This window comes from Scyliorhinus canicula, chromosome 11, assembly GCF_902713615.1.
Source record: "Scyliorhinus canicula chromosome 11, sScyCan1.1, whole genome shotgun sequence".
NCBI classification, from domain to species: domain Eukaryota; kingdom Metazoa; phylum Chordata; class Chondrichthyes; order Carcharhiniformes; family Scyliorhinidae; genus Scyliorhinus; species Scyliorhinus canicula.
In genome coordinates this window covers 30,107,478-30,134,457 of record NC_052156.1, presented here as the reverse complement: position 1 = coordinate 30,134,457, position 26,980 = coordinate 30,107,478, and the positions used below count along the sequence as shown (strand labels likewise).

Sequence of the window (26,980 nt, the reverse complement as noted above, 5' to 3'; positions counted from 1 at the left end):
TATATGGATTCTATGCGGTTCAAACACAAAAGATGGATTTCAGAGCATGCTTTAACGTAGAGTCCAAAGGTTGCATAATATTGTATTCATGAAACACTTGACGTTTTCTGTTTATGCAATCCAATTTGGTTGCAAAGCTATTTTGTTTGAAAAAAAATGAATACCAAAGTTCCGAATAGTAAGAAGTCTTACAACACCAGGTTAAAGTCCAACAGGTTTGTTTTGAATCACTAGCTTTCGGAGCACAGCTCCTTCCTTTCACCTGGACTTTAATATGGCGTTGTAAGACTTCTTACTGTGCTCACCCCAGTCCAACACCGGCATCTCAACATCAAAGTTCCAAATGGTAGTAGGGAAACAAATGTAGTTTTAAGGGTATTTAATTTAATGTTTCTGTGTAAGGAAGGATAACAACTACAGTGAGATTCATGCTGGACAAAGGTATTTGTATGTGTGGGGGTTGGTTCTGTGTTTCTATTGTGCTTAGAGAGGGCAACAGCATGAAGAGCAAATTAACTGGCAGTGGTTGCTGGGTATCATGGGTGGGCATAGATGGGTACATGAGACTGGGATACTTTAGCTATTACTGAAACATGGCTAAGGGAGGGGCAGGACTGGCAGCTCAATGTTCCAGGGTACAGATGCTATAGGAAAGATAGAACAGGAGGTAAGAGAGGAGAGGGAGTTGCACTGTTGATTAGGGAGAATATCATATCCGTACTGAGAGGGGATATATCCAAGGGTTCACCCACATAGTCTATATGTCTAAAATATAGTCTAAAAATAAGAAGGGAGAGATTACTTTGATAGGATTGTATTGCAGGCCCCCAAATAGTCAGCGGGAATTTGAGGAGCAAATATGTAAGGAGATTACAGATAGCTGCAAGAAAAATAGGGTGGTAATAGTGGGGGACTTTAACTTTCCCAACATTGACTGGTACAGCCATAGCATCAGGGGCTTGGATGGAGAGTCATTTGTTGAATGTATTCAGGAGGAATTTCTCATTCAGTATGTGGATTGCCTGACGAAAGAGGGGGCAAAACGTCATCAGAAACCTTCTCTTGGGAAATAAGGAAGGGCCAGTGACAGAAGTGTTAGTGAGGGATCAGTTTGGGACCAGTGATCATAATTCCATTAGTTTTGAGATAGCTATGGAGAATGATAGTTCTGACCCAAAAGTTAAAATTCTAAAGTGGGGCAAGGCCAATTTTGATAGCATTAGACAGGAACTTTTAAAGTTGATTGGGGGAGTCTGTCGGCAGGCAAAGGGACAACTGGTAAGTGGGGGGCTTTCAAAAGCGTGTTAACCAGGGATCAGGGTAAGCACATTCCTTTTAGATTGAAGGGCAAGGCTGATAGAACTGGGAACCCTGGATGACTCGGGATACTGCAGCTCTGGTCAAAAAGGAGGCACAAGACAGGCATAGGCAGCTGGGATCAAGATGATCCCTTGAAGAGTATAGTGGTTGGCGGAGTAGAGTTAAGAGATAAATCAGGAGGGCAAAAAGGGGACATGAGATTGCTTTGGCAGATAAGGCAAAGGAGAATCCACAGAGCTTCTACAAATACATAAAGGGCAAAAGCGTTGCTAGAGAGAGAGTAGGGCCTCTTAAGGATCTACAAGGTCATCTGTGTGCGGATCCACAAGAGATGGGGGAGATCCTAAATTAATATTTCTCATCGGTAGTTACTGTGGAGAAAGGCATGGATGTGAGGGAACTTGGAGAAATAAATATTGATGTCTTGAGGAGTGTACATATTACAGAGAAGGAGGTGCTTGAAGTCTTAAAGCGCATCAAGGTAGATAAATCCCTGGGAACTGATGAAATGTATCCCAGGATTTTGTGGGAGGCTAGGGAGTAAATTGCGGGACCCATAGCAGAGATATTTGAATCGTCGACAGCCACAGGTGAGGTGCCTGAAGATTGGAGGGTAGCAAATATTGTGCCTTTGTTTAAGAAGGGCTGCAGGGAAAAGCCTGGGAATTACAGACCGATAAGCCTGTGGTGGGTAAGTTGTTAGAAGGTACCCTTGAGAGACGGGGGCTGGATTCTCCGCCAGTGGGATGCTCCATTTTGCCGGCAGCCCGGGGCTTTCCCGGCGACATGGGGCTGCTCCACAATGGGAAACCCCATTGACCAGCCGGCGTAACGGAGCATCCCGCCGGTGTGCTGAAGCAGAAATGTGGCTCGTCAGGGCGGAGAATCCAGCCCAGGATCTACAGGCATTTAGAGAGGCAAGGACTGATTAGGGACAGTCAGCATGGCTTTGTGAGTGGAAAGTCAGGTCTCATGAATTTGACTGAGTTTTTTGAAGGGGTAACCAAGAAGGTAGATGAGGGCAACGCAGTAGACATTGTCTACAAGGACTTTAGTAAGGCCTTTGACAAGGTACCGGATGGTAGGTTGTTGCATAAGGTTAAATCTCATGGGGTCCAGGGTGAGGTAGCCAATTGGATATAAAATTGACTTGACGGCAGAAGACAAAGGGTGGTTGTAGAGGGTTGTTTTTCAATCTGGAGGCCTGTGGCAACGGTGTGCCTCAGGGATCAGTGCTGGGTCCACTGTTATTTGTTATTTATATTAATGATTTGGGTGAGAATTTAGGAGGTATGGTTAGTAAGTTTGCAGTTGACACCAAGATTGGTGGCATAGTGGACAGTGAAGAAGGTTATCTAGGATTGTAAATGGATTTGATCAATTGGGCCAAAAAATGGCAGATAGAGTTTAATTGAGAAAAATGTGAGGTGGTGCATTTTGGTAGCTCGAATCGGGGCAGGACCTACTCTGTTAATGGTAGGGTGTTGTGGAGAGTTATAGAATAAAGAGATCTAGGTGTACAGGTTCATAGCTCCTTGAAAGTGGAGTCACAGGTGGACAGGGTGGTGAAGAAGGCATTCAGCATGCTTGGTTTCATTGGTCAGAACATTGAATACAGGAGTTGGTACGTCTTGCTGAAGTTGTACAAGTCTTTACTAAGGCCTCACTTTGAATAATGTGTACAGTTCTGGTCACCCTATTATAGAAAGGGTATTATTAAACTAGAAAGAGTGCAGAAAAGATTTACTTGGATGCAACCGGGACTTGATGATTTGAGTTATAAGGAGAGGCTGGATGGACTGGGACTGTTTTCCCTGGAGCATAGGAGGCTTAGGGGGATTTTATAGAGGTCTATAAAATAATGAGATAAGATAGATAGTCAACATTTTTTCCCAAAGGTAGGAGAGTCTAAAACTAGAGGGCATAGGGTATAAGGTGAGAAGGGAGAGATATGAAAGGGTTCAGAGGGGCAATGTTTTCCACACAGAGGATGGTGAGTGTCTGGAATGAGCTACCAGAGACAGTAGTGGAGGCGGGTACAATTTTGTCTTTTAAAAAGCATTTAGATAGTTATATGGGTAAGATGGGTATAGAGAGATATGGGCCAAATACAGGCAAGTGGGACTAGCTTAGTGGTAAAAACTGAGCGGCATGGACAAGTTGGGTCGAAGGGCCTGTTTCCCTGCTGTAAACGTCCATGACTATCTGGGGGCCATGCAAGGTATAAATGCTTTAAAGTTTTAGTTCAACTGAATTTGATTCCAGTTGGAGACAGGACACTGCGGCGTGAACATCTCTCAACTCTGCCAGAAGACAGACTTGACAGGACGGGAGCTGTAAAGACACATGTTTCTCAAAGAAATAGTTACGGTCCAGATAACTAGGGAATTGGACAGAAGGAATGTCTTGGAAGTCAAGAGAACAAGAGATCAAGATATTGTTCAGAAGTATTCAAAGAAGAGTAAATAGAGTGTTCTATGTTAAAGGGTCAATTGCACTAACCAGATTCACCATGGGAAAGCAGACTTCAGAGGTAAATCAAAAGTTTGATGCCATTTTAATAGTCAGGGAATCGAGAGTTAAACAATTTCAAACAGTTTATACAGCAGTCAAGACAAAGAAATCCTAAAGAGGGTGGTATAAAACCCAGATACTGGATTTGGTGTTAAGAATGGAGCAGAAGCCTTGTGTTAAAGCATTATTTGGAAATTCCGGACTGTATTTTGAAATGAAACCCGCTGAAGAAAGCAGTGTTGTGACAGAAGATTTTAAAGCGTATTTTGGAAGTGGAGTTTGGAAACTCTCATGTAATAATCATTTGGGGGAATTTTGAGGAGAAATCCACAGGCACGAACTTGGGTTCAGAGGGGAGGATGTATTTGGTGACAACCATCTGTGGGCTTAAAGGGACTTTGTGCTACTGAGATCATTGTAGAACATAGAACATAAAGTGCAGAAGAAGGCCATTTGGTCCATCACGCCTGCACCGATCCACTTAAGCCCTCACTTCCACCTCATCTCCATAACCCAATAACCCCTTCTAACCTTTTTGGACACTAAGGGCAATTTATCATGGCCAATCCAGTTAACCTGCACCTCTTTGGACTGGGGGAGGAAACCGGAGCATCCAGAGGAAACCCACGCAGACACGGGGAGAACGTGCAGACTCCGCACAGACAGTGACCCAGCGGGGAATTGAACCTGGGACCCTGGCGCTGTGAAGCCACAGTGATATCCACTTGTGCTACCGTTTAAGATGTATTTTGTACATCTTAAAATCTGTGAGTAATTATTAAAATAAGGGTGAATAAAGAGGTATTGGATCATAACCCAATTTTCTCATGTTTACTGAATGTTTTTTCTTGTTGCTAAAACTAATTAGCGGTCCTGTGACTCTGTTCCTCCACATTTAAATAAAAATTAAAGTTACGGTCTTTGGAAGCACTCTGGAATCTTCCAGTCCGGTTATAATATCAACTGGAATCATAACAATGGGCATTTATGATGTGGCTGGGTGTACTGACTGAACAGGAAATTGAAGCAGTTAAGAGACGCAATTGTGAAGGGAGAGTTCAGCTTAGCGTATACTATAGTATACAGTGTTCATTAGAGCCATCATGAGGTATCTAACTCTAAAGGAGAAGGAAGGAGTCCTTTTGACGCAGCGGACATCAAATTGGAGACCAATACCAATTTTAAAAGCAAGTTTTTTTTTGAGAAAGAAAATGTACTTAGTGGCTTAGAAATTGGAGCATTATGGAGGCATTGGTAATTATCTCAACTGTTCATACTGAGATTTGCAATATTACTTTTCATATTTAGTTCACAAGTAGTCCTATATGAAAGAAGAAAACAAACCCTCTTCAATGGATCTTCAGACCATGTCGATGGCTAAATATCATAGTGAAGTCCGTGTCATATTCACAGCACATGTCGTCAGCAGACTGGTTTGAATCAATTGTACTGATAACATTCAGCAGACACTCAGAATACGTTTAGCTGGATTTGGATTTGAGTTTCTAATGCGCGGTTTCACACATCTCTAATAATTGTACTTACCTTTCTATTTAATTCTTTACCATCACATGGGAGTACTTTTTCTACCACTAGTACATATTCGTGCTCGGTGGAAATGCTATCATTCATTGAATTCTGTTGCAGAGCCTCTTCCATGGCATCTTCATATCGGCAGCCACAGTGGATAAGGAGATCATCATGTCTAGAACAGTGTACTTTTGCTATAGCTTCCCTGTCAATTGTTTCACAGTTGACATATCCATATTTTTCTAAAGGATCATAAGGTGCATCACCTTCCAAACAATGTGTCCTATTTTGAGGGCTTAATGCAGGGTGATTTTCTCCATTATGTGATTCTTCAGCTCTTTTATCAGGTTCTGTTTTAGCTACTTTGGAGTCTTGTGAACGGTCATCAAATTCAGCGCTCCCTCTATCACAAGGCAATTCTATTGGTTTTGTATAGTTTTCAAGCATTTTCTCGAGCAAGGTGCTCTCCAGCCCTTGTTCTTGCAGGAGACTTTTCGCCCATTCTACATGATGCTGAAACCTGTAACGATAGTGAAAACAGAAGAAATATTTGCCAATGAGTACATATTGCAAAACACTTCCAGGGAAGACATAATCAGAAAATAAATAATTGTTTTCATTGCTTTGTGTAAAATTTATAAAAAGTGGTCAGTACAGCATATTGAAGTAAAACTGCACTGGGTTGTTGATACATGCAGTGTCCTGCACAGTGCCTTTCCGCTCTGAACTGCACTGTTATAGAGAGACCCTGTGTGGACACATACCAGACACAGAAAGTTAAAAAGTAGAAACATATACATCCCATTCCTCTCACACAACACATTGCAGCTCTTTACATATAATACTGGTGGACGAGGGCCAAGGTGCTTAACCGAAAAGGAATTAATTAGACATATGGGACACCCCACGTAACAAAAAAAAAACTCCATTTATATACATCACCGTAACATGGTCCATCTTTGACCCTTCCCTTCCTTGACCTCTGACCCCATTTCTAGAGATAGACGATCCACTAGTATCCGTTACGAGCCGACCGACTCCCACAGCTAACGCGACTACAGCTCTTCACACCCCACATCCGATAAGGACTCCATTCCATTCTCCCAATTCCTTCGCCTCTGTTCCGAAGACACCACTTTACAAAATAATGCAGCTGACATGTCTTCATTCTTCCTTAATCATAGTTTCCACCCACTGTGGTTGACAGGGTTCACAACTGTGTCCGACCCATCTCCCACACCTCTGCTCTCACCCCTTCCCCTCCCTCCCAGAACCAGGATGGGGTACCTCTTGTCCTCACCTTTCACCCCATTCACCTCCACATTCAAAGAATCATCCTCCGCCAGTTCTGCCAACTCCAGCATGATACTATCACCAAACATGTCTTCCCCTTACTTCCCCTGTCAGCATTCTGCAGGGACCATTCCCTCTGGGATATCCTGGTTCACTCCTCTACCACCCCCAACACTTCACCCTCTTCCTACAGCACCTTCCCATGCAATCGCAGAAGGTGCAACACCTACCCCTTTACCTCTCCCCTGCTCACTATCCAAGAGCTTTGCAGGTGAGGCAGCACTTCACTTGAACCTTCTTCAATTTGGTTTATTGCGTTCACTGCTCCCAATGCAGTCTCCTCTACATTGGACAGACTAAACGCAGACTGGGCGACTGCTTTGCAGAACACCTTTGGTCCATCCACAAGCAGGACCCATATCTTGCTGTCGCTTGCCACCTCCACTCATGTCCACATATCCATCCTTGGCCTGCTGCAATGTTCCAGTGAAGCCCAATGCAAATTGGAGGAAGAACACCTCATCTTTCGAGTAGGCACGTTACACCCTTCTGGACTTACCATTGAGTTCAACTTCAGACTGTGGACTTTCTCCTCTGCCTTCACCCCTTTGTTACTTCTATGAACTTACTTTCATTTCAGGGTGGCACGGCAGCGCAGTGGTTAGCACTGCTGCCTCATGGCGCCGAGGGCACACGTTCGATCCTGGCCCCGGGTCACTGTCCGTGTGGAGTTTGCACATTCTCCCTATGTCTGTGCCAGTCTCACCCCCACATCCCAAAGATGTGCAGAGTAGGTGGATTGGCCACACTAAATTGCCCCTTAATTGGAAAAAATAATTGGGTACTCTAAATTTAAAACAAACTAAAAACGTACTTTCATTTCTTCCAGCGATCCATTTTTCCCTGAACATTGTCTCCCCCCACCTCACTGGGGCCATCTGTTCCCTGTTCAAGTTGCCCTTTGACACACTGCTTACTTCTGTTCTGTCATTAACACATTCTGATCTCTTAATGTGCCACTATCAGCACCCTTCTTGGTCATTATCACCATTTACATTCCCATTGTCTTTTTGTCCACAACATCTTTGTCAATCTCCACCAAACGCTGGCCCTCTACCCAGCCCCACTGCCCCTCGATCCCCGCCCCCCCGGACAGTATAAATCTCATTTAATTCCCAGTTCTCCCCAGCTTTGACCAAGAGTCATCCAGACTCGAAACATTTGTTCCGTTCTCTCTCCACAGATGCTGTCAGACCTGCTGAGCCTGTCCAGCATTTCTGCTTTTGTTTCAGATTCCAGCATCTGCAGTAATTTCCGTTTATCCATTTATATCATAATTTAAAATTTTTTTAAGAAAGAGTCCCCAAAGTACTTGCAGTGCAAAAATGGACACAAAGTGATGAAGTTAGCATAGTAATGATCAAATAGATAAGACTTTCAAAAAAATGCAAAAAAAACTGCAAATCCGAAGCAAAATCAGAAAATACTGCAAACACCCAGTTGTTGTGGGGTGATAAAGATAGGGTTAGCATTTGAGGTTGAGCGGGAAAGATCAGAATTTCTACTGATAGATCCTGAACATATTTCCACAGGCATGACAAGAGGAAACAAAGATGGAGGAATTTAGGAAGCCTGATAGAGAAGGATGGTTCAATCGTAACTTTCATAAGTGAATTAGATAAATACTGGAGGCTGAGAAAACAAAAGGCTATGGAGAAAGAGGGAGGGTATGAGATGGACTGGATAACTCTTTCAAACATCCTGCATAGGCTTGGTGGGCTGAATGGCTCCTCTTGCTCCATAGGATTTGATGATTGTATGAAGTAGGCTGAGAAGCATGAGTGCTCTCCGACCATGAAGACCAGAATTAAAGGAGCAAAAAGCCTGGCATGAGATAAATGTGGGCAGGAGATCAATGAGAAGGTGAAGCAAACAGTTGAAGGGATTTGTAAAAGAGGAGAGAGATTTTGAAAATGAGGTGTTGGGTGGTTGGAAACCAGCCAAGCCCATCACTGATTAGACAGGATATAGACAGCAATGTTATGGACAAGTTGGAGTTTATGCAGGGTGCAGTTTTAGAGGTCAATGAGAAAAGCATCAGAGAAATCAGGTACAAGAGGTGAAAAAGTGTGGTTTAGGGATTATGGTGAGAGGGATGAAGTGAAATAGATTAACTGTCAAGACTATTGTTTGAAATTCAGTTTTGGTTGAGCAGATCGTTTCAGACTGTCTGATCCAGTTCAACTGAGTTATTAAGGATAGAAACATAGAAAATAGGAACACATTTAGGCCATTTGGTCCTGCTCCACCATTCATTATCATTGCTGATCATCCAACTCAATAGCCTAATCCCGCTTTCCCCTTTCACCCCAAGTGCTATATCTAATTGCTTCTTGAAAACAAACAGGGTGGGTTTCTCCCTCCTGCCGTACCAGATTTCTAGTTCAGCACGCCATCGGGATTCTCCATTTCGGCAGCTGAGCAATGGGGTTTCCCATTGTGGGGCAGCCCCACGCCGTCGAGAAACCCCCGGGCTGCCGGCAACGTGGAGCATCCCGGTGGCGGAGAATTCAGCCCACAATGTTTTGGCTTCACCTACTTTCTGTGGTAATGAATTCCACAGGCTCACCACTCTCTGGGTGAAGTAAAATTTCTCCTCATCTCTGTCATAAATGGTTTACCCCCTATCCTCAGATTGTGACCCTTGGTTCTGGACACCCTCACCATTGGGTCCATCCTTCTTGCATCTACCCTGTCGAGTACTGTTAGGATTTTATAGGTGTCTATGAGATCCCCCCTCATTCTGCTGAACAACAGTGAATACAATCCTAACCAGCTCAATCTCTCCTCATACGTCCATCCTGCTATCCCAGGATTCAATTTAATAAATCTTTGCTGCACTACCTCTAGAGCAAGAACATCCTTCCTCAGATAAGGAGACCAAAACTACACACGATATTCCAGGTATGGCCTCACCAAGGCCCTGTATAATTGCAGAAAGACATCCCTGCTCTTGTATTTGAATTCTCTCACTATGAGGGCCGACATACCAATTGTCTTCTTTACTGCCTGCTGCCTCCTGTCCAAATCACACGGCATCCATCTCTACATCCTCCTCACAGCTCACCCTCCAACCCAACTTTCTGTTATCTACAAATTTGGAGGTACTACATTTCATTCCATATCTAAATATATAAATATATATTGTGAATAGCTGGGTCCCAGCACCGATCTTTGCAGTACCCCACTAGTCACTGCCTGCCATTTGAAAAAAGACCTATTAATTCCTACTCTTTGTTTCGCGTCTGCCAACCAGTGTTCTACCCATCTAAATACACAACCCTTAATCCCATGCACTTTAATTTTGCATGCTAATTTCTTATGTGGGACTTTGCCAAAAGCTTCCTGAACGCCCAAATAAACCACATCCACTGGCTCCCCCTCATCAACTCTACGTTACATCCTTGAAGAATTCCAGTAGATTTGTCAAGCACGATTTCCCTTTCATAAATCCATGCTGACTGCCACTGTTTTTGAAGTGCTCCTGCTGTAAAATCTTTGATAATGGATTTTAGAATTTTCTCCACTACTGTTCTCAAAGAAGTCAATGAAAATAGCTGCCATCTCAGGGCAAACCCCTCCACAAAGCCTCTCAAGGCAAATTTTATCTTCTCCAGCCTAAGAAACTCTGCCTGGTCACTCACCCACACACCCCGGTTTTGGTGGTCCCAAGTTCCTCCATTCCAATAAGATCCGTCTCCGGGCAAATGCCAAGACATTGGCCTCTACTCTCCTCCCTTTTTAAATAGTGGGATTAAGTTCGCTCTCCTCCAATCTGTAGGAATCTTGGAAGATGACCAGCAATGCATTCACTATTTCTGGAGCCACTTCCTTAGGTACTCTGGGATGCAGGTCATCAGGCCCTGGGGATTTATCAGCCTTCGACCCAATCAATTTCCATTTCTCTATGAATGTAGATCTCCTTCAGTTTCTCCCTGTCACTAAACCCTGTGCTCCCCAACATTTCCAGTATCTTCTTTGTGTCCTCCTTTGTGAAGACAGAACCAAAGTATGTTGATCAGCCATTTGTGTCCTCATTTATAAATTCCCGTTAGGAACATTTGTCTTCACCAATCTTTTTCTCTTCACCAAACTATAGAAATTTTTACTGTCAGTTTTTATGTTCCCTGAAAACTTACTCTCGTACTCTATTTGCCCTTTCTTAATCGATCCCTTGTTCCTCTTGTTAAATTCAAAACTAGTCCCGATCCTCAGGTCTGTTGTTTCTCTTGGGCAATTTATACGCTTCTTCCTTGGATCGAATACTATCTCTAATTTCTCTGGTAAACCATGGATTGACCACCCCATGCTGTTTTACCTTTGTGCCAGGCAGGAATCAACCATTGTTGCAGCTCACCAATGAGTTCTTTGAATATTTGCCATTGCCTATCCACAGTCATCGCTTTAAGTAATGTTTCCCAATCGATGATAGCCAACTCGTGCCTCATATTATTGGGAGTTTCCTTTATTAAGGTTCAGGACTCTCATCTCAGAATCAATTGCATCACTCTTGCTATGGGCCAGGATTTAGAGAACCCCCAAAGTGTATCATGGAGTTCACCTGACCCATGGCTGTTAATAGATTGTGGTTATGGGGAGCACACAGCCCACTCTACTGGTGTGGTGCAAATAGAGCTTGACACTACTGTTAAATTAAAATAATGTTTATTCTATGAACTCAAGTTAACCTTTTTAAAACATACAGTGAACATTTTAGTAAACATCAATTCAAAACAACCCCAAAGAATATAACACTAAGCAATCCTTAATACCTTCCCAAACAACATCCAGAAGACAAAAGAAACACCTTTTAAACAGAAGAACATTAGGTTTACATTCACTGCTGAGAACATTTATTTAAAAAAAAAAATTTAGAGTACCCAATTATTTTTTCCAATTAAGGGGCAATTTAGCATGGCCAATCTACCTATCCTGCACATCTTTGGGTTGTGGGGGTGAAACCCACGCAGACACGGGGAGAATGTGCAAACTCCACACGGACAGTGACCCAGGGCCGGGATTCGAACCCGGGTCCTCAGCGCCGTAGGCAGCAATGCTAACCACTGTGCCACCGTGCTGCCCTTCTGAGAACATTTATAATTCTGAATTCACCAAATGATCATAAGAACACAAGAACTAGGAGCAGGAGTAGGCCACATGGCCCCTCGAGCCTGCTCCGCCATTCAGTGAGATCATGGCTGATCTTTTTTGGAATCAGCTCCACTTTCCGGCCCGAACACCATAACCCTTAATCCCTTTATTCTTCAAAAAACTATCTATCTTTATCTTAAAATCATGTAATGAAGGAGCCTCAACTGCTTCACTGGGCAAGGAATTCCATAGATTCACAACCCTTTGGGTGAAGAAGTTCCTCCTAAACTCAGTCCTAAATCTACTTCCCCTTACTTTGAGGCTATGCCCCCTAGTTCTGCTTTCACCCGCCAGTGGAAACAACCTGCCCACATCTATTCTATCTATTCCTTTCATAATTTTATGTTTCTATAAGATGCCCCCGCATCCTTCTAAATTCCAATGAGTACAGTCCCAGTCTACTCAACCTCTCCCCTTAATCCAACCCATTCAGCTCTGGGATTAACCTAGTGAATCTCCTCTGCACACCCTCCAGCGCCAGTACGTCCTCTCTCAGGGAACGAGACCAAAACTGAACACAATACTCCAGGTGTGGCCTCACTAACACCTTATCCTCTATCCATGCTACTACTTTACTCTTAATGCCATACATCGTTATCTTATGCAGCAATCTTTTGTGCGGCACTTTGTCAAAAGCTTTCTGGAAATCCAGATATACCACATCCATTGGCTCCTCATTATCTACCGCACTGGTAATGTCCTCAAAAAATTCCACTATATTAGTTAGGCACGACCTGCCCTTTATGAACCCATGCTGCGTCTGCCCAATGGGACAATTTACCTCCAGATGCCTCACTATTTCTTCCTTGATGATAGATTCCAGCATCTTCCCTACTACCGAAGTTAAGCTAACTGGCCTATAATTACCCGCTTTCTGCCTATCTCCTTTTTTAAACAGTGGTGTCACGTTTGCTAATTTCCAATCTGCCGGGACCACCCCAGAGTCTAGTGAATTTTGGTAAATTATCACTAGTTAGCAAGAGATAGTCTTTTCATGGCAGAGAGATCAACAGTACACCTGCTCTGTCTGTCTTCAGCTCCAACACCAAAAACGAAACTAAAACACACCCTGCGGCAAACAGCCTAAAACGAAGGTAAAAAGCTGACAGACAGCCAAGCTCCACCCACTCTGACATCACTGCAGTAGTAAACACCCATTTCTTAAAGGTACTCTCACTACAGATATTTCTATACACACCCATTTATAAACACCCATTTCTTAAAGGTACTCTCACATGACACTCTCCATTTTGATTCTATCATATTATGGTCACCCATCCCCAAGGGGTCTTGCACAACTAGATTGCCAATGATTCTGCTCTCATTACACAGTACCCAGTCTAGGATGGCCTGGTCTATATTTGGTTCGTTAACTATTGGTCCAGAAAATCATCCAGCATGCACTGCAGGAATTTTGAGCTCTCCTGCCATGACTTCCCCCTTTAAATCTGATATCAGATTGTATCCAATTCACTAGAGTCCTCTTTCCAGGTCCTCGTTGCAACAAATACATCCCTTGCAGATTATAACCCACCAAGTCTTTCGAACCATAAGTGAAAAAAGTAGTAAAGACATACCCAATCTTACCTTTACGTACAAATCAGCTCTCTCCCTTATAGCCTCAACTGATGCTACAGGGCAAGACTACTTACTAAACATTTTTAAAAGTTACAAAGGAGAAAAACAAAAAGCACCTCTTCCCGCTATGCACCGAATCCCCACTCTGTTTCAACTTGTCGATACCCACACTCACTCTGGCTGTCTCTCATTCAGGAAGTGTACTCTCCCACTTCTCGTGCGCAAAGCTCACTGTGACATAGAGAGATTCAATGGCAAGGGAATGGAAGTTTCTTCCATTGGCCGAATATAATGACTTAGTCTTTCCAACATTCAGCTGAAGGAACTTAATTAGCTCAGCCACGAAATTCAGTCAGACAGGCATTCAATCTAACAACAGGGGTTATTCTGGTTCTGACAGAAGTGGCAAAGAAATCATGCGTGAATGAGTAACAAGAGGGGGGCAAGGATGTTCCACAGTTGGTATGGCTGTAGAGTTGGAGGAAGCCTCTGGTGACTTAATTGCTTCAGTAGAAAGTGGGAACATGTAAAGGCAGATTCATGAAGCGGGAACGCAGTGGAAAGGTAAGTGAGGGAACAAAACGAAAGCACATACATGTTACAGCCTTTGATAACAATGAAACCCATTGTAGAAGCAAACAAGAAAAGTAAACATAACGGGAAATAAATACACTTTGGTGGAAAAAAGTAGAACCCGAGGGCACAGCCTCAGGCTGAAGAAACGATCCTTTGAACCGAGATGAGGAGGAATTTCTTCAGTCACTAAGTGTCTTTTAGACAGAGATAGATAGGTTTTTGATTAATAGGGATATCAGGGGTTATGGGGAGAAGGCAGGAGAATGGGGATTACAAACATATCAGCCAAGATTGAATGATGGAGCAGTCGCGATGGACCCAATGGCTTAATTCGGCTCCTATATCTTATGTTCTTATGGAAAAAAGATAAATAAAATCTTGAAAATACATTGAAATTTCACACACCACAAAGACAACTCTTCCAAAATGCATTGAGTTGCTCCTCCCTTACCATACTAATCTAACTGCATACACATTTTCTTTTCAAACAGAATACTTCCTCTCCAACCATCACTTTGACAAACTGACTGTTTTAATCCCCGTACAAAACACATAATGTGAGTGGTCTAAGGAAAAACAGACAAAAAGACATGCTCTTCACCAATAATAGCAAAACTTGTTCAGGGTCTTATTATAAACACGTGTTCCAAAAAATGAAAATAGCTTTTCAAAATCAAAAAAAAAAGCAAATCAGCCGAGAAACATTTTAGGTGAAATATAAATATGAACAGAATTACATGGCAAAATTGTAATGCCAGGCCCAAACTTACTTCATTGATGAAATTATAGGCATGTGCATAGGATTGGCATCTACAAATAACCAAAAGAATACAATTAGCGTTTTTAATCAGGTGTGAAAGTCATATACCAATGTTACTATACTTTTTATTAAAGTATAAGATTAAAATTCCTACTAACTCCTGAAAAATGTATCTCAGTAAGTTAATTTACCTTTGTCTTTGTCAGGTATGCATGGACAATGTACCAATCCCAAATTCACATGACTACAGGAGATATTCTCTCACATTTAGCATTACCAGCCATTCTTTTATGCAGACTGCATGTCTCCTATAATAATCTTTATTGTCACAAGTAGGCTTACATTAACACTGCAAAGAAGTTACTGTGAAAATCCCCTAGTCACCAGATTCTGGCACCCTTTCATACCCAGAGGGAGAATTCAGAATGTCCAATTCACCTAACAGCACGTCTTTTGGGACTTGCGGGAGGAAACCGGAGCACCCGGAGGAAACCCACGCAGACACGGGGAGAACATGCAGACTCTGCACAGACAGTGACCCAAGCCGGGAATCGAACTTGGGACCCTGGCGCTGTGAAGCAACAGTGCTACCCACTGTGCTACTGCGCCACCCCCCCCCCCCAATGTCTCCTATAAACTGGGAAGCAGCTTTATTGCCCAATATCTAGTTAAGTGAGAGCCTGATCTAGGGAATCTAACAATGAAACTCTTCTCGTATATACTGGATACTATGATTTTGCACCTGCTGTCAGGTATATTCTTCCATAGTTTTGGAAATCAAATTGAAAAGCATTGCAGTGTGACAAAGCTGAATGCGAAGGAACAAAGTGATTTATTTTACATGAAGCATAATAATGGACAGAATACAACTATCAAAGCAATGCCCATCCATTTCTTTTCACTCCTTAGACCATTCATACACTAAAATACACAGCCTCATCTTTGTTATGTGCTAATCACAGATTAGCAGTCTGTCAATCACTGCTGGGAAGGCCTGATGGTGGCCAGTCAAGTGCCTGTTTGGTGAGGCCACTTCCATGGAAGCCACGCTGGTTTTCTACCAGTGAGACTCTTATTGCCCACATTAAATTCAGCCTCACCTACCAGTTAGCTGAAAAAGTTGGCCTGGAATAAAAGTTGCTTATTGTTTCAGCCCATAATTGATGTGGTGTAGGTAGAGATGGACAGAACAAACAAGATTTTTTTTAAAAATGCAGTACCATCTACACAGTTGTTACTGGCACTGACTGTGAAAAACCTGATGTCAAATTGAAATGAGTTGGTTACTATCACGTGGTAATACAGAAATTGAATATTGCTGAAAAGTGAGAAATGTTGTCAAAGTTTTTTATTTGCACTCATCAGGCACGTCAGCTGAGATGTTACCATGGAGAAAGCAACAGGGAACCATTGGCTGTGTTCATTCAAAATTTGGCATTTGTCCTGGTGAGTGGAGGACAAGAAGCTTTGACAACATGTTTCTTTGTTCAGTAATATGCGAATGCTCTGTAATGCAACAATTTAAAAAGAATAATCTGTAAATGATAAAATAACAGATAAAAACAAAACAGACCAAGTAACTGTTTAAAGAAGATGTACCTTTCCATTTGGCAACTAAGGCAGGGTCTGAAATATTGTAATCTGGTCGGCTTCTGGATAGCACCCCTTTTCCGAAATAACCCTTTAATTACAAAATAAATCAATCAGATTTTCAACCTTATCAAACCTTTTTGGAGTTCAAAAGTTGAATTAAGACCATTCTATTATAAAATCAAAGAATAGTATAACACAGGAGACTATCTGGCCCATCAAATCTGTGCCAGCTCTTTCAAAGAGCAATCCAAATAGTCAAGTATTTGTTCCATTTCATTTTGAAGGCTACAATTTAATCTGTCAGTGAACTGCAAATCCTAACCACTCGTTGCGTTAAAAGGTTTTTCTTCATGTCATCCCTCAGTTCTTCTGCCAATCACCTTAAATGAGTGTCCTCTTGTTATCAGCTGTTCGGCCACGGGAAAGTTTTTCCTCATTTACTCTAGCTAAACCCTGCAACAAGCACATCCATCAATTCCCCTCTTAGCCCTCACAGCTCAAAGGAGAACAACCCGAGCTTCTCTAATCGCTCTACCTTAATTGTAATCCCTCATCCCTGGAATCATTCCAGTCTTGTACGTGTTTTCCCAATCCCTCCTTATGTGCAGTGTCAAGATTTGGACACAATACTGCAGCTCATACCTTTAAATTCCTAGTTTTTGTATTCTATGCATTGATTTATAACATCCAGGATCACATGTTTTCTGAACTGATTTGTTAATCTGTCAAAGAATTGTGCACCAACATCCCTCAGGGTTTCCGCTGTTGCCTCACCCTTTAAAATTGTTTTCTTTAGCTTGTCATTTTTCTCCTTATTCCTCCTACCAAAATGTACTGCCTCACTTCTTTCATTGAATTTCATCTGCCATATGTTTTCCACCAAGTACCCATGCCCGCTTGAAGTCTAGTACTATCTTCCACACTATTTACTCCATGTTTTGCAGCATCTGCAAATTTTGAAATTGTGTCCTGCATTTTCAAGTTCAAGTCATTAATGTATTTGAGAAACAGGAATGGTCGTGAATTACCTTTCCATACAGGGCTTGCATACTTTCAGGCTTTCTTACGATTACATTGTTATTCACAATTTCAGCATAATAATGTTTTTGTTCCTTTGAACTGGTTTCTTCTTGGGTTAATGACACAGGAAAAGGAGCTTCATAAGATTCATACACTTTTCTCTTTCTTTTTGGGGCACGAAAGCTTGCTTCAGCCATTGTACGAAAGATTCCTTTGAAGTAACTTCGGATAACAGGATGGAATCTTCAAAACAAAGTATTGGAAAGTTAAGGCTTGATAGCCTACAGGAGTAAACAAATACTGAACAAATCAGCCAGTTCTGAAAGTCTATTAGAGATTTCAAGTAAAATACCCATCAAACGCAATTGTGTGGACTCTACAGCTGATAATTTGCAGGGACCTTTAAAGCCATGAATATCCCCAGCTGTATCTCATGGCTGGATGCAAGAAGGATGCAAACTAGTAAAGTACAGTTGCTTATTTCAACAAAACTCACTATTCCATATATTTGAGTCAGCAATGCCTGGTCTGCAGGATGTTCACTCTTCAGACAGACATCATAAACAGTTTCAATCAATGAAAAGTGGTTCTTACTCTGCAGCTCAAGCCCGCACTAAGGGTCAGCAACAACTGAACATGACATGGCTGAAGAGAATGTTCAAGATAATAATAATCTTTATTGTCACAAGTAGGCTTACATTAACACTGCAATGAAGTTATGAAAAGCCCCTAGTCGCCACATTCCGGCGCCTATTCGGGTACACAGAGGGAGAATTCAGAATGTCCAAATTACCTAACAGCACGTCTTTCAGGACTTGCAGGAGGAAACCAGAGCACCCGGAGGAAACCCGCGCAGACACAGGGAGAATGTGCAGACTCTGCAAAGTGAGCCAAGCTGGGAATCGAACCTGGGACCCTGGATCTGTGAAACAACAGTGCTACCCATTGTGGTTGGGGAATTGTCAATGTGTGGACAGATCCCAGAGTATCTCTTCCTCCACGTTTGTCCCAGTTCATTATCCGAAGGCTCCAAATACCACCCTCCAATATTCTTCCATCCCCTTCTGCCCTGTACTTCTACACTCTATCGCTACTCTTTCCATAACCTCTAGGGTTGCCCATTGCCTCACCGAGTCTGCCATCCCTTCTGCCCCTGCTTATTTCCCACCCTATCCACTGCGACCCTCCCTTACTGCTGCTTCCCCATCTCACGTCTACCCTATATGCCAACTCCAAGGCCGCAATCTGGGGGATCCCCTGAACCTTCCTGCGCGCTGGAAAGAGCCGCAGCAGTGATAAAGATTCCAACAATTGTTACAGTGAGCAGCAACATTCAGGAAGTGGATACTCGGGCCGCCCGCGCACAGCTACACTGCGATCACTGCGGTACTCACTGCTTCCAAACATGCGCAGAGTGTCAGCCCCCAGTCCGACTCTGAAATACCGCCGGCTGAACGCTCTCTTACCGTTTCTGTGTTCCTATTGAATCTCCACAAGCGTGTCTTCACTCTGCTCTTGTCAGTCATTTAGGTTGTGCCTTATGCTTCTGATGAGCTCCCCGGGAATCATTTATTTTTACCATGCGTTATTAGTTTTAAAGATTCGTTTACATATGTATTTTGCCATTTAGTGGCTCCTCTTCGAAAACGGCAACCGATTTGCCTCACCCATGATCTGTAAGCAGTGTTGGGATTGGCTCTCTTGAAAGAATCGTGGTGTGGTTACTGCACTGAAAGAGGCCATTCAGTCCGTTGAGTTGGTGCCAGGACTCTGCATGCTCAATTAGCCTAGTGCCACTCCCCTGCCCTCCCCCTCCCCCATGAAAATATTTCCCTTAAGGTAATGATCCATGTGGTGAACCACTGTGCACTTGTATTAGGGGATGTAAGGTCGGACCTGCACTACAGGTTTGCCGGCAGCCCCTGCCGGCTAGCTCCGCCCACAAGGAGCCGTATAAATATGCGTGTCCTCCCTCTGATCAGCCATTTCGCCTGCTGCAGTAGGAGGCCACGCATCTGACTGTAATAAAGCCACAGTTGTACCAATCTGAGTCTTTCGTGCAATTGATCGTGCATCAATCCAGTTCTCTTTTGAAAGCAACAATTGAATCTGCTTCCACTTCACTCTCAGCCAGTACATTCCAGATCCTAACTGCTCACTGAATAAAAACGGTTTCCCTCAGTTTTGTAGACCAAGCTGAGTTCAGTAAAAAGCAATTTTAGTTTATTGTAATTTAAAGGTATGTACAATATACATAAGATCCCAGCCGGGTCTTTCTGTCGGTTCCATCCTTGGCTGACTTTATATGTAACTAAACCATGATCAATCTCACCTCTTGGCTCTCATACAATGTTGGGGGAGCTCATAATCGGCGAGACTCGTGGGGATGGTGATTGCTCCCACCAGGTAAGTTTTGTGCTGGTTATAACCCCCCTCCCCGGCCAAAGTCCGAAGACACCACCGGCAACTGTGGAGTTGGAACTCATCGCGTTCTCTTCGCACTTGGTTTGGTGTCCTGCACTCGCGGTGCTGGATCTGACAGCACGTATCTGAGTGGCGAACGGCATTTCCAAACAGAATGTCATGGTGGATGCACTGTCTGAAACTGCTGCACTGTTTGCTCTCCGTCGGAGACCTCCGATGCCTGAGTTTCCATGTCAGGATCCGTATCTACGACCTCTGTTATTTCAGCATCTTGACCCCCTTGGGTTCTTTTTGGGGAGTCTGCTTTTTTCAACTCCCTCCTTCTGCTACTGGCAGGGCTGAGAGAGCTGTTTCCTCTCTAGCTTCCTCTCTCCATCTGCCCTGGATCCAGTTAAACATAAAAACTCAAAAGATTTTCTCTCTAGGGGCAGCATGGTAGCACAGTGGGTAGCACTGGTGCTTCACAGCTCCAGGGTCCCAGGTTCGATTCCCGGCTTGGGTCACTGTCTGCGTGGAGTCTGCACGTTCTTCGTGTGTCTGCGTGGGTTCCCTCCGGGTGCTCCGGTTTCCTCCCACAAGTCCCGAAAGACGTGCAGCTGGGTAATTTGAACATTCTGAATTCTCCCTCTGTGTATCCGAACAGGCGCCGGAATGGGGCGACTCGAGGCTTTTCACAGTAACTTCACTGCAGTGTTAATGTAAGCCTACTTGTGACAACAAAGATTATTATTATTAAAAGTGTCCTTAGTTGCTTAGCAACATCTCATTCTTTCTCCAAATGGGTATTAATTGTTCATGTTGTAAACTCTCTACACACAATAAAGACACAGTTTGAACTGAACACCCATTATGTAAACACCTTTGTTTAACATGAATCTAACTAGAGTTTTACCCTTTCTTACTCAAAAAACAGCAAATTAAACTCATTTATATCTATACTTTATTTCTAATATCCAATACAAACAGATTTCGTACAACTGCTGCTTCCTGACATATGGTTAGCGTTTCTTGCAATAAAATCAACTGATCAATACGTTGGAATCAGTTGATCCCTGAACCTTATGCAACACAGTGCATTTTTGATCTCAAATAGGCTGGCTGTAAAAAGCATTTACAGTGTCAAGTTCACACAATTGTACGCATGGATTTCTGGAAAATGGACTCCTTACTTTGAGAACAAAATGCTCTGTTTCGAAAGAAAATGGAGTTGAAGTCAGGTGACCACTTTTTTTTCTGCCGATTTTGATGGAATTCATTAGAAGCTAGCCTGCTCGTTTGGACAGGACCTTAAAATGCAAATGAGATTTGCCACATTTCATTGAGAAGGCATCAAAATGCAACAAACCTTTCCTGTGGTTAATGGCTGCCATTGTCTAAATAACTGGGGAAGCTAGTTCAAAACGGACTTGCAGAAGTCTTGGCTTTGGAATGCAATTCCAGAAAATAAGAAGAAACCCATTCTCTCATAAGAAGATGGAAATGAGAGAATCTCAAACACTGTCAATGCCCAAGAAATCAGAGACCATTTATGTGGACAATTGAAAACAGATATTATGGTCACATGACAGAAACCAGATCTTGATAAGTGTGGTGAATGTAATATATGAATGTATATAATAATGCCACACTGTTATTGTAAGCGCTGTAGCGCATTCCTACCACTAGGGGGAGTAGAGCTGGGAGCACTGAGGAACTTATACTCGGCTCCACCTTTGGTTCCGCCCACGACACCTCCCCCTAGTGCAGCTGTATAAGTATCTGTGTACAGAGTCAGCCTGGGTCACTTCGAGTTCATCAACAGGTAACAGGCTGGCTCTGAAGTTAGTCGATTAAAGCCTAGATTCACTTCGGAAACACGTGTCTGATGAATTGATGGTTCCATCAATAAGGAACCATCAATAATTTGAGAGCAGCCATTGAGAGAGAGGGAACAGACCCAGACCAGCAAAGGAAGGACCCTGCTTAAAACCTTTCAGCAGGCAGTGAACTGGGGATAGCCTTTAACGACCAATTTGAAAAACCAAACCAAGTTTTCGCTACACGGGTTCAACCGCACCTCAGCTTGGGTGAAGCTAGAGAAATCTACTACTTTAAACAGTAAACCACTGCGTATCTCTCGGCAGAATTCTCCAATCTCTATTTCTTCAGTGGACCAAAAAGAAATAATCCTGTCTGCAATGTTTCAAGCTTTCATCTAGAGAGAATAAAGTGCAAGTGTTTTTTGGGGGGACTTTTAAGATTTAAATGCATACTACATCTTTTTAAATCACCATTTCTTTGTTTGTGTGTCATGTTGTGTATACTTTTGAATTTGAACAGTAAACATTTATCCCTTTTTTTAAACGTGGAAGAAAACCTGTTATTTGTCTCCTCTTGAGAGTTACAGCATTTAGGGGATTAGACATTTTTTTCTTAAAGCACCTATGTTTCTGGTCAGTGTTCCGATCCCAGTTGATGTTTTAACTGGATGGGAAGATCCCAACCCTGACTCAAAAGACCGTAACCTTTTCTTTATTTATTAAACATGGAGGAACAGAGTCATGGGACCGCTAATTAGTTCTAACAACAAGACAGAAAACATTGATTAAACATGAAAAAATTGGATTATGATACAATATCCTTTACTCCCCTTTAGTTTAACAATTGCACACAAGTTTTAGGATTAAAATGGATTACAAAGTAAATCTTAATCTACAATGGTCTAATTCACACAAAGTCCCTTTAAGTACACCAGATGGCTGTGGGCAAATAAATGATCCACTCTGAAGCCTAAGTGAATCTTTGCAGATGTCTCCTCAGAATCCCCCCAAATGATTGTCACATGAGTGTTTCCAAATTTCATTCCCACAAACACACTTTGGAATCTTCTCTCATAAGTATGCTTTCTCTTAGTGGTTTGCATTCCAAACTCCAGACCTGGTTTTCCAAGTGGCACTTTTAATCAAAGCTTCCACTCCACTTTTAACAGTGAATCCAGTCTGTCTTGTTATGCTCTTGGCGTAGCATAAGCTGCTTCCTTGATGTTCACTCTGACAAAGGAAGGTTCAGAGTGGAGATAACTTCAACACGTTTATTAAACTATTTACAATTCTCCTACTTGGATTCACCTCTACTGTTAATCCTTTTATACCTACTCAGACTGACAAATCAGTCTGCTACAATCCATGTGGTGGGTGTGATGTTTTGAATCAACCCTGTGTACTCACTGAGTGTCTCCACTGGAAAGAGGAAGATCATGTGCGCTGTGTCCTTTTTATATGGGTTGGTGTAATGCCCCCCTGTGGTAGTGTCACCTCTGTGTGTATCGTGAATGCCCATTGGTCGTGTCCTATCTTACTGACCTATTGGTTGAGTGTCTGTGTGTCATATCTCTGGTGCTCCCTCTAGTGTCTAGCTAGTCTATGTATACTTACATTAACCCCTTGTGTATCTACAGTGATGCATATCACCACATCCCCCTTTTTTGTGTTACCTATTTTCTGTACACTGTTAAAGAAAATGGAACAAAAAACAGGTAGATAAGCAATGCTCTGTACAAGTTATGATAACAGTAATCAGGGGCAGCACGGTGGCGCAGTGGTTAGCATTGCTGCCTACGGCGCTGAGGACCCGGGTTCGAATCCCGGCCCTGGGTCACTGTCCGTGTGGAGTTTGCACATTCTCCCCGTGTCTGCGTGGGTTCCACCCCCACAACCCAAAGATGTGCAGGATAGGTAGATTGGCCACTCTAAATTGCCCCTTAATTGGAAAAAATAATTGGGTACTCTAAATTTATAAAAAAAAAAAAAAAATGATAACAGTAATCATTAAACAATAAGTCCAACTCATATGTATGAGTCCAAAACCCATCAATTATCATGGTCGAAGGTCTTTCTTGTTGGGTTAGTGAGTTGGTGATTTTGATGGTGGCATGTCCTTGTGAACGCCATCAGCGTCCCTGTGCGTAAGGAACCAAGAAGTGGTCAGATCACTTTGTTGTCTGATATGGAGTCTTTTTTTCTTCCGATGCTTGTGATAGCGATGTTGGATGGCATCTGTCCTGAAAGCCAGGTTGCCTGTTGGTAGTGCAGCACACGCGAATTGGGAAGATGCATCGTCCTGCCATGGTATGAAATTGTACTGGGGGGGGGGCCTGGGGGGGGGGGGCGATGGGGGGGGGGGGCACTCCTTCATGGCGCCCCCTAGCACATGGCGCCCCGGGCGACTGCCCGAGTTGCCGGTACCTTGAGCCGGCCCTGGTCTTGCGTTTCTTCTATCGTGGAGTCTGTCCATGAGCTCACTGTGGAGGCTTGTGTCACTGGAGTCACTTCTTGTGTGGAGACGTGCAGTTGTCTCGCTGTTGAGTCTTTCATCGCTTCCTGTGTAGAGGCTGGGTCCCTTTGTGGTGCGTTGACCACTCTCTGTGTGGAGTCAGGGACTCTTCGCGGTGCGTGGCCCACTCTCTGTGTGGCAGCAGGCCGCTCTCTGTGGGCTTGTACCGCTCTCTGTCTCTTGGTGTCAGGCGTCAGCATGATCCTGCACCCACGAGTCGGGATGTCATATATGCTGGGCTGAAGATCCTCAAATCCGAAGAAAATATCCGCGTCTGTGTTGGATTCTTCACTGTAGAACACATCTCGTTACGATCTGGATTTGGTACTGGGGTCGCCATCTCTAATGAAAAAACCTTTGCCTGAGTCGTAGTCTTCTCGGACCATATCAGCACTTTTTGTGTCGGAGCTTGCATTAGGCTCCTGATGTCCAAAGAAGAAATAAAGGTCGGAGTCGTAGTATTCTACTGTTAATCCTTTTATAGCTACTCAGACTGACGGACCAGTCTGCTACAATCCAGGTGGTGAGTGTGATGTGTTGAATCAACCCTGTGTACACACTGAGTGTCTCCACTGGAAAGAGAAAGATCATGTGCGCTGTGTCCTTTTTATATGGGTTGGTGTTATGCCCTCCTGTGGTAGTGTCACCCCTGTGTGTATCGTGAATGCCCATTGGTCGTGTCCTATCTTACTGACCTATTGGTTGTGTGTCTGTGTGTCATGTCTCTGGTGCTCACTCTAGTGTCTAGCTAGTCTACGTGTACTTACATTAACCCCTTGTGTATCTACAGTGATGCATATCACCACACAGTCCAGGACTTTACACCAACTCCTTCAGGATTTCTTTGTCTTATTAAAATTTCATCAGCTATTTGTATTAACTTTGAAGGCTGCTGACCCACGTTAAATCTGGTTACTGCAATTGTCTCTTTAAAAACACTTTGTTTACTCCGTGAATTCTTCTGAACAATGCCTTGGTCTCTGTTCACTTAGCTCCAGACTTCTTGGACACGTCTTCATTTCTCTAGTTTCCTTAATGAGCTGGACTTTAGATTTCTTGTCTTTTTTTTCTTAAGCATCACTTGATAGTATGGCTTTTCTTCCAACAGGCGGTGGCAGCAGCATCAACAGAGGCTCAATGCGCCGGCCCATGTGCAGGGCCCCACCCCACACTCTGCAGGTCTAATCGGCCAACAGGCTAGGGAGGGACCCAGAGGGGGAGGCCCGCGATGGCTCAGGTGTACAAGCGTCACTGGTCTTTCGATCAGATGATGGACAGTGCGTGTCGCTGGAGGCTCCACGTCAACAATGAGACAGTACAGCCTCTGTGCCATGTCCTTGCATGATTTGGCACCGCTCACGGTGGCTGTTACCATGCCCTGTATTTTTATGCCTCAAGGTCATTCCAGGGCTTGAGCGAGGACTTGTGTGGCATCTCACAAGCTACAGCCAAGAGTGCATCTGTGAAGTCATGGCTGCCCTGTTTGCCCGCGCAGCAAACTACATAACTTTGATATGCTGTTACTAATCCACAGCAACACTGTCCACTTGCCAATTCTGAGAGAGCTGCTACTCACCCCTGGCTAACACTGTCCACCGTCCGATTCTGAGAGTGCTGCTACTAACCCCCAGCTAACACTGACCACTGGCTCATTCTGAGAGATCTGCTACTCACCCCTGGCTAACACTTTCCACTGGCCGATTCTGAGAGTGTTGCTACTAATCCACTGCAACACTGTCCACTGGCTCATTCTGAGAGTGTTGCTACTAATCCACTGCAACACTGTCCACTGGCCGATTCTGAGTGTTGCTACTAATCCACTGCTAACACTATCAACTGACTCATTCTGAGAGTGTAGCTACTAATCCACTGCAACACTGTCCACTGGCTCATTCTGAGAGTGTTGCTACTAATCCACTGCAACACTGTCCACTGGCTCATTCTGAGATGCTGCGACTAATCCCCAGCTAACACTGTCCACTGGCTCATTTTGACCAGGAAAGACACGGAAAAGATTTCTTACTTCACTGGTGAATGATACATTTCCGCTTGGAACCAGAAATGGCATTATAGGCAACAGCATTGCCGTAGAAAATAAACAGCAACAGATCGATTCAATTGTATCACCCAGAACCTTTGGCTTTAATATTAAACTGGCCTTTGCAAGACCTTTGTTTGAAGACATGCACCCAAGCTAAATTGACTAATGTTCTTTCAAAAAATTGCTGTGCCAATTTATTTTTTCAACTCCACTTCAATAATAATGCACTACGTCTTAAAAAGCAGCAGATGGCACTTTCGCTACTGGCCTGACACTACGGTTATCCTCTGAAATAATGGTAATGATCATTTAAATATTTTCTTTGGGATTTTGTTTGCTCCTGTAATTTTGTTGCTTACTTAATATACCAAAAACAGTGTATAGGTTTGAATATAGTTCGTAAATTCGAAATTTGATGGCATTCTGTATTTTTTTGTGCCAGTTTGTTTTAATTTATTTGTGTTATTTCTGTTCTGTGTATCAAGGTTGGATGATTGCAGAATCATGGAATATATAGTGAGGTACAGCTTGCTTTGAATATTAATTGTACAGAGTACAAGTAAAGAAGTGAGAAAGATTGGTAAAATGTGGTGACAGATTTCTTGTCCGTTTGCACCGTTACTCCACCAATTCTATCATTGCTGCATGATGTTTCACTCACTATTCCACATCTACATGGCTGATTATTTGTCATAAAGTGTCTGCAACTGTAATTATTAATGTAAATGTGTGTTAATCTGTTGACTTTTCTATATTTGTTGATGGGGTGTTGGCTTCTTTGGTTAGACCCGCATTCATTGCCCATCCCT

General features: G+C 43.2%; 1 protein-coding gene across 5 annotated transcripts in view; it reads right to left on the bottom strand.

Moving 5' to 3' along the window:
- tsen2 (TSEN2 tRNA splicing endonuclease subunit) overlaps positions 1 to 19,087 on the bottom strand; it is a 38,281-nt gene extending 19,194 nt beyond the window's left edge. Inside the window, exons 1-5 of one of the 5 annotated variants that reach the window (XM_038812674.1) lie at positions 18,862 to 19,087; positions 17,404 to 17,638; positions 16,382 to 16,463; positions 14,793 to 14,832; positions 5,380 to 5,884 (exon numbers count right to left, since the gene is read on the bottom strand). In XM_038812674.1, coding sequence (XP_038668602.1) covers positions 5,380 to 5,884; positions 14,793 to 14,832; positions 16,382 to 16,463; positions 17,404 to 17,592 — 816 coding nt within the window. In that variant the 5' untranslated portion in view covers positions 17,593 to 17,638; positions 18,862 to 19,087. The other 4 variants (XM_038812673.1, XM_038812671.1, XM_038812672.1 and 1 more) reach the window with 4 other exon arrangements.
- Positions 19,088 to 26,980: the final 7,893 nt, after the last annotated feature.